The sequence below is a fragment of the Triturus cristatus genome, chromosome 11 (genome assembly GCF_964204655.1).
Source record: "Triturus cristatus chromosome 11, aTriCri1.1, whole genome shotgun sequence".
NCBI classification, from domain to species: Eukaryota; Metazoa; Chordata; class Amphibia; order Caudata; family Salamandridae; genus Triturus; species Triturus cristatus.
This window is the reverse complement of record NC_140594.1, coordinates 1,050,618,548-1,050,631,435: the sequence shown is the minus strand read 5'-3', so window position 1 is coordinate 1,050,631,435 and position 12,888 is coordinate 1,050,618,548. Positions and strand designations below refer to the sequence as shown.

The 12,888-nt window shown below is 44.6% G+C and overlaps 1 protein-coding gene across 2 annotated transcripts in view; it reads right to left on the bottom strand.

Moving 5' to 3' along the window:
• Positions 1-11,326, bottom strand: part of MCF2L2 (MCF.2 cell line derived transforming sequence-like 2) — a 2,345,299-nt gene extending 2,333,973 nt beyond the window's left edge. Inside the window, exon 1 of one of the 2 annotated variants that reach the window (XM_085635348.1) lies at positions 10,969-11,326. In XM_085635348.1, coding sequence (XP_085491474.1) covers positions 10,969-11,047 — 79 coding nt within the window. In that variant the 5' untranslated portion in view covers positions 11,048-11,326. Of the gene's footprint in view, positions 1-10,622; positions 10,775-10,968 lie in introns of those variants that run through there. The other variant, XM_085635350.1, reaches the window with a different exon arrangement.
• Positions 11,327-12,888: the final 1,562 nt, after the last annotated feature.

Genomic DNA, 12,888 nt, shown 5'->3' with positions numbered 1-12,888 from the left:
GCAGATCTCTCTATTCACCACTGGGCGGACTCACCCTGACTCCTGGAATCCCCCACCCCTATCACTCAAACTCCAGACAAGGAATACACAACCTAGCAGAGGCAGGTTTGAATGGTTAGACAAGAAAATACCTACTTTCTAAAAGTGGTATTTTCAAACACAGAATGTTAAAACCAACATCACTAAAATATGTATTTTATCATTCTGAGTTCAGGCATACTAAATTTGAATTTCTACCATGTTCCCTGAGTCAGTTAGGATTATCAGATGTAATAATCAAACTGCCCATTCTGGCCTATGGAGAACAGGTAGCCTTGCAATAGTGAAAAACGAAAATGACTGTAATTCACTAGTAGGACATGCCACACACACCAGGGCATGTCCTACCTTATACTTACAATGCACCCTGCCCTTGGGCCTACCATAGGGGTGTCTGATATGAAGAAAAGGGAAGGTTTAGGGACTGGCAAGTGGGTGCACTTGCCCAGTCAGCATGACAGTCCCAGACTGCACGCAGGCTCTGCAATGGCAGGCCTTAGACACACTTTTACAGGCTTCTTCTGGGGGTGGCACAACCAGTGCTGCAAGCTCACCAGCAGCATTTGGATTTACAAGCCCTGGGCACTCCTGGTGCACTGTACTAGGGTCTGACAGTAAACCAAACCAACCAATCATGGAATCACTAATTCGTACAATAATTTACTATAGGGAGAGCATATGCACTTTAGCACTGATCAGCAGTGGTAAAGTGCCCAGAATCATAAAACAGCCAACAACAGGTCAGAAAAAATATAGGAGGAAGGCAAAAAATTCAGGATGACCCTGCAAAAAGGGCCAAGGCCAACACTCTGGGTTGTACATTTCAAAGAATCACAACTCCATTTTACACCAGAATACCCTTGTGAAGCTCACCAACCTAGCCTACTTTCAACTCCAACAATCAAACATATAGTCCATGCCTCCAGGGACGTAGCTTCATGGGGGTGGGGGGGTGTTTGGGGTGTTACAATCCCTCCTATTAAATGTTGTTTCTGCCTAATAGTTGGGTACAGGTGCTTTGAGTCGGGTATGGTGAGGTGTCTGTCAGATTTCACCAGCAATTTTTACCTACACAGGGACAAAAATACACACAAGCTCTCCCTCTTGGTTTAGAAAGACTTAAAAAATGTTGGTTATTTTTCAAAATATTGTGTTTTCTCACACTTAATGCCCCTACCAATCCACATTGGTCTCCCGTTCCACTGCCCCTTTAGCCCCTCTCGTGCGCCCTGCTTGTCATATACTGTATTTTAACATTATATGCCAGCATGATTGTTGGAAAATCTGAAGCTCACAACTCCAACCACCAATCTTACTGACCAAGCTGCGCCCGTGCATGCCCCACCAATCGATTCTCTTTCCCAACAACCTTCCACAAGTCCAAACATCACCAAACTCACTCTCTGATCCGGAAGACCTCCAGAACTCCTCTGACAGATTGTTTGTCAAGACAACCTGTCCCCCCTCACTACACTGTTCCACATTTCCTTGCTGCAGAGTAACCTCTTCAATTTTCCTCTTCAGTGCCCCCCACATCCTACTGCCCACAACCTCACAACCTAAGATCAACCACACTACTGCCAACCAACCCAACTCAATCTTTACTAATGCAAATTCAATTCATTACAATACTGAAGTTACCAATGAAATCTTTCCTAATACCCGAGCCAGCCCTTGGCCCCTACCAATTTACCTTTCCGACTACCCGCAGCCAACCCAACTCATGTGACAACCGATGAGCCCAAACTCTCCCGTCCTCATCGAGAAACACTGTTCTCTTCCACCCACATCGTCTGCCAATCTATCTTCTTAATCCCTCAGTCCGTGCTTGCCTAATATTTCTCAACTATGCCTCATCAAATGTAAATAGTCACAGTGTCACCTGCTAACATCTGTGGCCCGGATCACAAAAGCAAATGGGGAACTTTCTGCATACATAACTGACTACTTCAAATCCATGATGAGTATGCAATGAAAGTGTAAACATTTTGCAACCTTCCTGTTTTAATCCGGCTCCCCCTAGCCTAGCCCCATGTGTGGAAGCATTGGCGTAGGAGAAAGTCTGGATGTGTATGGTTAGAGAGTTTGTGAAATATTTTTACGCGCGTCTCTTCCATTCCGCAGCACCTACTGTAAAGAAAGGGGCGTTCCACTCTATCTCGAACTTCCCGCACCGCTGTCACTTTTTATTTGTTGGTGAATGTTTACAAGTGCAAGAGTGGGTAAGGCGTTGCAGGTTATAGCTCTGAGGCTGGGCCTTACTATCTTAGTACACCTGTTACATAGCTGCCAAGGTTTCAGATTGCTATGTGTGACATTTTCATAATTTCAGTGTAATTATGAGTGACATTTCAATGACTATGAGTGACACATTCTCACAAGCAAAATCAAGCAATGAAGACAAGGGAAACATATAAATATCAAAAACTACACCTATTAGAGTAACGAGAAACTCTAAGAAGATCTTAAAACTGCTGCAAAGCACCAGAAATGGAATGGCACTGACCGAAGACTGTGAGTGACACTTTTTCATGAGTGGAGCAAAGCAGCCACGTCCATGTAACTAGTTCAATTTCACAAATGACTTTTTGTTTGCACTGTTATGATTTATGAGCAGTCTTAAAACAGCTGCAACACTCCTGAAGTGTTTATCAAAATGAACATTTTTGTTTGACCTCATAAGCAGTGGAAAGTATTTACTATATGATGGAATAATTGAGGCGTGGGGTGTCAGTTTGAGAAGAAATCTACAGCGCTTAGAAACAGAAGGTGAGCGCTACATATCACTCTATAAAAAATAAGTTCTAAAGTGTGGGTCAATTTCCACATTACAGAAGTCAGTTTATAGCAATGAGATACAATACACAGCCTAATGCGCCCACCGATAGAAAGTTTAGATGACACAGCCAGCTGTGACACACCTACTTGCTAGTGGTGGAAGAGGGACAGACGTTAACATTATTCTTCTCAGATACTTTATGTTTGCACAACTGTGACTGAAGTTCATGCCTAAATTATATGTATTTAAATCTCAGCCAATCGGGTCATCTTGAGCAAAGACTAATCAGTGTGATTGAAAAAATAAATGTAATATCATAAAGTGAATATTTCATGTTGTGACAATATTTGAACGGTTGGACAAATCTTGGATATTGAAAGGAGTTAATAATAGGAAATGCAAATTCGGGTCACCGGCTGCTTAGCGGGTCACAGGCCTCAGCAGCAGCATGGAAAACCAGTTCATTTCTGTTCTAGCCGGTCTTTAATTATTGGGTGTGCTTTACCCTTTTCATGGGGGCTTACTCCGAGTTTAGCCAAGGGGATTGTCCCATGCGCTCTGTGCGCTGCTCTTCACTTTGACACTGTGATGCCAGGGGTGGAGTCGGCAGCATGCGCTGCACATGTGGGCACATGCCATCCAATCAGGGGAGGCTCCGCCATTTGAGCGGAGGAGCGTAGCCCCACAATCCCCAGAGCTGAAAAATAAAATGGCAATAAAGTTTATTTATTACCATTTTATTATTCAGCAAACAGTCCCAAACTAAGTGTCAGGACGGGGCAGGGCCCGCGCTGCCAGTGGCAGCAGCAGGGAGCTGTGCCCTTTAAAAGACACATGCCTCTTTAGACGGCCAGCCAGACATGCGCATTTTAAAATTCTCTAACCTAGCTATCTTAGACAGCTGGGTTAGAGAAAGTGCAGGCCTCCAGTGCTCTTAGGAGCACTGGGAGAGCCTGCTCTATCCAATCCTGGCGCTGCTTTCATGCTGTGAGAGCAGAGCCAGGATTGGGTAGTGCAGTTTCCTGCATCAGGAGCTTCCTGGAAGACACATGAGGGAGGAGGACATCGCACTACAAAGGTAAGTGAATTTTTTTGTGCTCACCACACTCTGTAGAAACCAGCCGCCACTGCATCCGATTAACGTCTACGACGTCAGAGTTTGCTCTGCTCAACCTCCATCAAGAACAACTGCAGGCAGTGATAGCAGAGAGCATTCAGTGCGCAAAACACAACAACATGTGACATCCCAGATTGGCCTTTAAATGTCACATTTTCTCCTTAATTGGCATTAGGAGAATGACCCTGAGATAAGAAGTAGCATTGCAGCTTATCATGCATCTTCAGGCGTTTAAATTCAACCGCTTCTCTCAGCACGTCAGATGCACTGGCAGAGTTAATACAGAGGGCCGGTCACGCAGCGGCTCCGGGGGCCGACTCCAGGACTGCTCACAATCATACTTCTGTCACAACCGCCCTGCTGCAGGAGGCACTTGGACACGGCGCTGCTATACATGCAGCCAGCTCTGCTCCGACGGTCGCGGTCACTCTACCTGCTTGCAGCTTAACCCTCTCAGCGCGCAGGTGATCGAGGTGCTAAAAATGCGCGATCAGTGCATTTTAATGCAGTGATGCGAACCACCATATTAAAATGCTTTAGTCTAACTCTTGATGCGTGATACTTGGCAGGTCTGCTGTTAGATGGCAATTATGTATTAGACACACATGAAAAGGTGAAACGTTCTGCTTGCAAAATCCAGTCCTGAGTCACAAGGCAGTCAGGGTTGGTCAGTGAGTTATCACCGCTTAAACAGCAGCGATCTCCAGGTCATACTTTCAATTCCCAGCAGGGCCAACTTAGATGTCCATCCTTCCTTAAACTGGATAATTATAGCATGTGTTAGTTACAGTGCTTTGAAACAGCAAAAATAAGGAATGAACCGCTTATAAACAAGTACTGGCAAAGTCAATAGGTCTGCCCTTAATGGGGCAATGCAATTAAACACAAGCATTCACTAGTGATGTTTACATGTGTTCCATGCCCAAATGCTGTTCCCCCCACTGTCTTTGCCAATGTATAGAAATAAAGAAGTAAGAAATGAATGTTTTCTGTGTAGAAAGCTTAAAGGAGGTAAAAACTTTAATGTAAGAAACTGTGATGATTGTGTATATATTTTAGATGTAAAATAGTTCCTCATGCCCTCCAACTGAAGGTGGAATCATACACTAGACAGCCAATAGCATGAAGTGAGTCTAAAATAGTTCCTCATGCCCTCCAACTGAAGGGGGAATGATACACTAAACAGCCAATAGCATGAAGTGAGTGCGAGAAATTTAAAGAACTAGTAACATTATGTCAACAGACAGACTTCAAAAATAATGTATTTAGATTTTGTATTTTAGGTTCGGATTTTTGCATGCAGCATATTCACTTTTTTCTAGCATGATACTATCAAATGTGCAAAAAACTTTTTTTCAACTTCAGCCTTAAGCATCTTCTGTGCTCGTCCCCCAAGAACACACCCTCACTCTCTGCTCATTTCACACCTTGCAACATTACAATATTCAAGAGAGGCAGTGCATGCACAATGAAGGGCGCCTTAACTTCCCATATGAATCAACAGGTCCTTCCAAATCAATGGGATTTTGATTTTAACATGTTTAAATAACTCTAAACACAATACTTATTCCATCTTATTTCCATCAAATTCAAGAAGAGCTATATTTTAATGAAATAATGCAAAACAGCAAAAAGTTCAAAATGCATGTTATTTATTTAAATGAATACCACCTATCTCATTACGAATAGGTGGCTTAAATTGTGCCAGGGATTGCAGGGGTGGGCACAGGCACTCATTTTGTTATGTTATGTCATGGTATGTTAGGCCATTTATATAGCGCACGTTCCCCGAAAGGTCTCTTGGCGCTAGATTAGGAGCCGTCATCAGATCAAGTATTTTGGAGACAAGGACGTTTTTTCATCATCAGACTTAATTATAGCTAGAAAAAGAGCCAAAAAGGGTGAAACAAAGAGGAAGAGAAAGACAGACAAACAGTGACAAAGAGAAAAAGCAGGAGTGAAAAAGAGCCTGCAAATATGAGATAAAGGGACAGGAGATGTAGAGTGGTGAAATAAAGAGACAGGAAGAGAAATCAGGACCAGGAAGCAGCCTATTTACTTGGAAAACTTGGCATTTGACAGTGCTAGTGGCAAGCCAGTGCTTAATTTGAGCCGGTGGTTTCCAGTGCTCGGCACTGGCACTTAATTGCTGACATCGACACTTATGACAGCTTTCCTCATGGTGGCGCTGTCTACCTAATTTAGGTATGAGCACAATAACAGCCGTTTATTAGTTCAATTTACATTCACAATGATTAATACCTGCCTCCAAAGCCATTCATATAGCTTCCGGGGCCTGGAATAGTATGAAGTGTCACACTTGTAAGAGTGTAATGTTTGTAGCTGTGTTTGTACTGTCATTGGCAGCGCTGGCAGGAGCAATTTGTGGTGCAAGCTGCAGCGACCTCCCAACGAGAGCCCTGGCACTTATTCTTTCACAAACTAAGCTCTGTGGCAAGCTCCTCAGAGATAGTTTAGACCTTGCACTTTGTATATGTAAATTAAAACACTGAATATAGATCTCAAAATGTTTTTTTACGTAGAGGGCGTCCCTTTTTAATTTACAGTTTTCAAACTTTTCATCCTTCATACAGTAACATTCTTTTGACAGGTTCCCTTCATAGGTTTCCCTTTAGTTTCCACCATTCAAACTTCTTAGTACCCCACAGATCCCTAGCCCCCAAGACAGGTCTTATGTACTTCGGAAATGTATATATTATGGCATTAGCCACATAATTAATTACACAAATCATTACACCGTCTGTAGTGTGGATCTGACATCTGTTATTTTTCGTTGATATATTTCTGTACTTCCTTGGGTAGCGCTGCAAGTACTCCCAGCCTGGAAATGGTGAGACTCAGATCCGACTGCTCGCAAAAAATTCTCTCATTTTGGAATTTATGAATGAACTTAAATTACGTTTCATGGAATATGGCATTCGATCTTAACCTGCGGCATGCGGATACCTGGGGGGTCTGCGACACTTACTCAGGGGGGTCTGCAACGATTTAGAAAATTAAATAATAGTAGCAGATTAATGAAGTATATGAGCAAAATGAAAAAATAACATTTTTAAACCACCCTATAAATGTGTAGGAATTCGAAATTAGAGGCTAAAAATGAAGTTTCATTCATGGGAGCTGTCATGTCCTGCAATCATAATCTAATATGGACGCTGGATGTTTTTGTGACCTCTGATGTGCGCGACAAAAAGAGAGCATGCATTCTGGGCAAAAAAACAGAGTGACATGCTAGAGTCTAGTAAATCGCTTTACCTTTCAGAAATAAAACTACAATTTGATAAGCTCTAGCTTCCAATTAAAAATGTGATTTTGTTTAAATATATTTTTGTTTGTGAATTAAAATATTTCATCATTTGTGTATTTGTTTGATGTACTTTTGTTTCTTTATTTTTGAATATTGTTTTGAGGTTGAAAACGTAGAAGTTTGGTTAGGCTGGGGTACCCGACGTTCAGTAGCGATTCAACGGGGAGCCACAGAAGCCAAATGGCTAACAACTACGGGTATAATGGGCCTCATTTTGAACGCAATAGTCCCTATGGTCCCGTAAATGTGCAGAATAGAGAAACCCATTACAAAACAGTGTTTTTATTTCCCAAAGGAAGGAAGCCGTGTTCAGAAGTATGCTCGTTCTCAGCATCGACAGCCTCCTTAGAGGACTCCGAAGCACCATTCGCGAAATAATCAATCACCTGACTTTCAAGAAAGCATGGAGAACATTGCTATTTCTATAAACAACTTTGAGGCAGGTCATTTGACCACAATTCAATAAGCATGACATGCATGGCCTCTCCTGAAACCCATTAGTGGCCAATCGACCAGCAAATTCATGCCATCCATTCAAAACAAGATGGCGTCCCAGTTGCCTTGATAAGCGATGCTATACATCGCACTTTACAAATATCTAACATAGCATACGATAAAAGGGGCTCCAAGTACTGGTGGAAGAAGACTACAGCCATATCAAACTACAGGATATTAACAGAAAATAAATGTGAATTACAGTGAAACTAACTGGGACTCATGTATATAGCTAGTTGATATTCTAAATATCTGTCATGGATCCACTCCTCCTGGATCAATGAGGACAGCCATGTAATAACATAGCAACTTGCAGTTATGACATACCCTTTCATACCACTCCCTCAGATCCTAACTACCACCTAACCCACTACTGGAAGTCCAAAACCTTTTCAGTCCAGTACCAAAGCCACATCTGCAAACTTCGCCCCATCTTCATAATTTCTCTTGACCTACATCTGTTAACACGACCACTTCTGAACAAACCATCTTTGCTCATCCAGACCAATTTATACTACCGTCAACAATTTTGATCTCACTCTCCACCTGTGCCGTCTGCTGTCAACCCAAGCTAACCACTACAAATCACGCCGCTTTAATCCTAACACTCTCATCTGAATTCAGACAACCAACTCCACACAAGGTGACATCAACCTTTCTGAATTCACATTGTTCCTTCCTAACTTTCCAAATCTTGCACCGGTAAACCCTCCCACAACCACGACTCTGGAGACCACACCTCCAGGGATTCGAATGCTTCCCTACCTAATCCAATCCAATTTCTCATCTCGCCAAAAATGCACTTTTCATCCGCCCAAACATTGCAAGGTCTACTGACCACTCCACAAACCATTCCAATCCTTCCCAACCTAACCTGTATCAATCCATCCTTTCATAACAATACACCAAACATGCCCCAAACATCCCAAGATTTTTTGACTGAATATCAAACCCTTCCAGTCCTTACCAACCAAACCACTACCCATGTATCTTCTCACCATTTTCAACACATGCGTCATGCCCCCAAAGATCCCAAGATCTATTAATCAAACCATTACAATCCTTTCCAACTAAACCACTACCCAGCCATCATCTGATCATCTAGCCACAATACACCAGTCACACCCGCAAACATCCCTAGATCTGCTAATCACACCTCAAGCCATTACATTCCTTTCCAACTAAACCACTATCCATCCATCCATCATCTGCTCATCTAGCCACAATACACCAGTCACACCCGCAAACATCCCTAGATCTGCTAATCACACCTCAAGCCATTACAGTCCTTTCCAACTAAACCACTATCCATCTATCATCTGCTCATCTAGCAAGAATACACCAGTCACACCCGCAAACACCCCAAGATCTGCTAATCACACCTCAAGCCATTACAGTCCTTTCCAACTAAACCACTATCCATCCATCATCTGCTCATCTAGCAAGAATACACCAGTCACACCCGCAAACACCCCAAGATCTGCTAATCACACCTCAAGCCATTACAGTCCTTTCCAACTAAACCACTATCCATCCATCATCTGCTCATCTAGCCAGAATACACCAGTCACACCCGCAAACACACCAAGATCTGCTAATCACACCTCAAGCCACTACAATCCTTTCCAACTAAACCACTATCCATCCATCAACTGCTCATCTAGCCAGAATACACCAGTCACACCCGCAAACACCCCAAGATCTGCTAATCACACCTCAAGCCATTACAATCCTTTCCAACTAAACCACTATCCATCCATCATCTGCTTATCTAGCCAGAATACACCAGTCACACCCGCAAACACCCCAAGATCTGCTAATCACACCTCAAGCCACTACAATCCTTTCCAACTAAACCACTATCCATCCATCAACTGCTCATCTAGCCAGAATACACCAGTCACACCCGCAAACACCCCAAGATCTGCTAATCACACCTCAAGCCATTACAATCCTTTCCAACTAAACCACTATCCATCCATCATCTGCTTATCTAGCCAGAATACACCAGTCACACCCGCAAACACCCCAAGATCTGCTAATCACACCTCAAGCCACTACAATCCTTTCCAACTAAACCACTATCCATCCATCATCTGGTCATCTGGCAACACTACACCTGTCACGCCCGTAAACACCCCAAGATCTGCTAATCACACCTCAAACTGTTACAATCCTTCCCAAATCAATCACTATCTATCCACCCTCTCCTCATCTTGCAACAACACCCCAGTCATTCCTCCAAACATCTCAAAGTCGACTAACCACACCTTAAGTCATTGCAAACCTACCCAATCAATCGTCTCCTGATCTGGCAAAAATACACCCCTCACACCCCAAACTTCTCAAACTTTAACAAACACACCACAAGCCACTCAAGCCATTCCACAACCTACCCATCCTCTCCCAACCCCATCTCGAATAAATACCCCACATTCCCATGCCCCACATTCCAACCTCAGACCCCAAGACATTCCATCCCTTCCCAAACCACCCTCTCCCTACTCATTCACCCCCAGCCCCCTACTACCATGCAGCAGATGGTTCTACCGAGACCCTCAGCTTTTCCTAAGTACCACAACTAGTCACGTTCCTAACCACGCGCCTGCCTGGGTGACATCATCCGTCTTCCAGGATGCTCTAAGTGTGACATCATTCTGGTGGCCGCGTGCCACCCTGGGAGGCAGAACCACGTCCATGAGCTTCTGTGCCAGACATGCGAAGTCCGCAGCTGACAGGGCTCAGACCACACCCCCTGAAGAAATAAACATAAAATCTTATATGACGATGTAAACAATTATGACATTTTCTTGACTCTATATACTAACCTCACACAAGTGAGAGTGGGCTGCACTTTCCCCTACCTCTGGGTGTGGCCGCTGTACCGTCTAGCATGTTGGCAGGTCACCTGCTGTTGTGTGTTACTATACACAACACACTGCATTCTTTTCATGGGACGTTCTGTAGGGCCGTGGACCACAGAAAGGGGTGGGCGAGGCTGCACGCACCCTCACAGAGCCCCTAAAGCAATCCAGGCAATTTGGATTAGATTAATTGTATTGTATGAATAATTGAAATTGTTACAATTCATATAGAACCTAAAATGCAGCTGGATAATGACCACGCTGCAATAAAAACTGAATAACAATAACATCGCAGCGCAACACACCTTGTGGTGAAATGACACCCAGAGGGGCAGGCAGGACTTACCGACATGTGTGATCACGGTGGCCAGACGCTGGCTCAGCTCCTGGTGCGACATCTCTTCCTCCTTCAGCCACAAAAGCATTTCCCCCCAGAGATGCCCGGAGAAGGATGCCGAGTCGGCTGCCGCCTCCCCGCCTCACACAAAGGCAGCGGCGGCGGAGGTGCCACTCCCAGCCCAGGAGCAGCGGCGGCGGCGGCAGAGCCGGGGTGTGTATACTCAGGGACGGAGCCTCCTCACCGCTCTGCCCGCCCTGGCATCACTTCGCAGCTTTTTGTCTGTAAACTCGAGGGTCCGGAGGCAGGCAGCTCTCTCTAAAGGGAAGGACCTGCCGCGCGGAGGAGAGGGCGCTCCGCACGCGCAGACACCTGTCTCCCGGGGATGCTGCTGATGCGAGGGGCGGAAACAAAGCCAGGAGAGCCGGATCCTGGGATCGGAAGCGGCTGTGTAACCCATCTCCGGGCCTGGGGGCTCGAGGCGAGGCGCGGGTCTCGCGAGGAGGTGCTTGGCCTTTCCTGACACAAGCCTTTTTTTTCTTTTATTTTCTCTGTTTCCCTTTTACAGAATTTAACATTTCTGATTTGCCTCTTCCAATGTAAGAATAGAATGGCGAGTTTGAAATACATTGCAATCTGTACAACAGAGAAGCTATTTAATATAATACATGTCAGGGTTGGGTGTCCCTTCTGGCACCTTAATTCATAGGAGGAAACATGAAACGACATTTACCAGAATGCACAGTGATGTGAACCAAAAAAGTCCCGTGGGCAGAATCTCCCACACCTGATGCAGGACAAGAGAGATCAGCTAGGGATGGAGTGTGCCTCTAGAAATGGAATATATACATAGACTTCCTTTTTTCATTATGCTATATCCGCACATTTATTTTACATTTAAAACCATTGAAATAAAAAAACTATCTATTGATTGTCCAACTGATATTAGGTGCACGTTTTTCATTTTTCGGGATAGGTTCGGGTTCTAGCTTTTTTATTTGAAGGAGATGGACTGCAGTAAAACAAGAATGGGCAAAGCCAATAGGTCGCACCTATACAAGAGCAATTGGCTTGCCAATGGGTTTTAGCCGTGTTGTAAACCAGTGTGCTGCTGTTCAGCATGGTTAAAAGCTAGTGGCCAAGAGGAGAGTGGTGTGGAGTGCCGTAGAGTGGAATGGCAAAGAGTGGCGCAGAGTGGCGTAGAGTGGAGTGGCCTAGAAAGCTGTGTAAGTGGCATAGAGTGGAGACATGTAGAATGGTGTACAGTGGAGCGGCATAGAGTAGAATGGACTTGTGTGGAGTGCATTGGAAGAGTTTTGCAGAGTATAGTCTAGTACCCCTATGAATTGGGAAGGGCACGGACACTGCCCTGCCACCCGAACTGAAGTAGATAGGTCAGAGTACAAAAGACGGGTATATGAAAGAATCCGATGACCCAGACTTAGATGTTGCAGGAGGGTGAATAAATAATCCCAGCCAAGTGAGTCAAAGGCCTTATCAATATCGGCCAGTGATATAGCTGCAGGTCCACCCAAGCAATGAGCCCACGCTAGGGCATTATGAATTGATCTGATATTGTGGTGTTTGTCCCTATGTGGCATAAAATCAGCCTGGTCCGAGTGGACCAGGTCCGAGATATACTTAAGAAACCTATCAGCCGGGAACTTGGCGAGTAGCTTCACTTCCTCATTGAGAAGTGAGATTGGCCAATGCGAAGACAGGCCGTCTGGTTGGCGGCCAGGCTTATGAAAAACCACAATCTCCACGTGACGCCAGTCCGGTGGAGGTATCCCCGCCTCTGATGCCAATTGAATCACTCCAAGCAATGGTTTCCCCAGCTGGGGGTTACGACTTAAAGAACTCACAAGGGAACCAATTAGGTCCCGGGACCTTCACAGATCGTAGTCTCACCAATGCCCCGGACAGTTC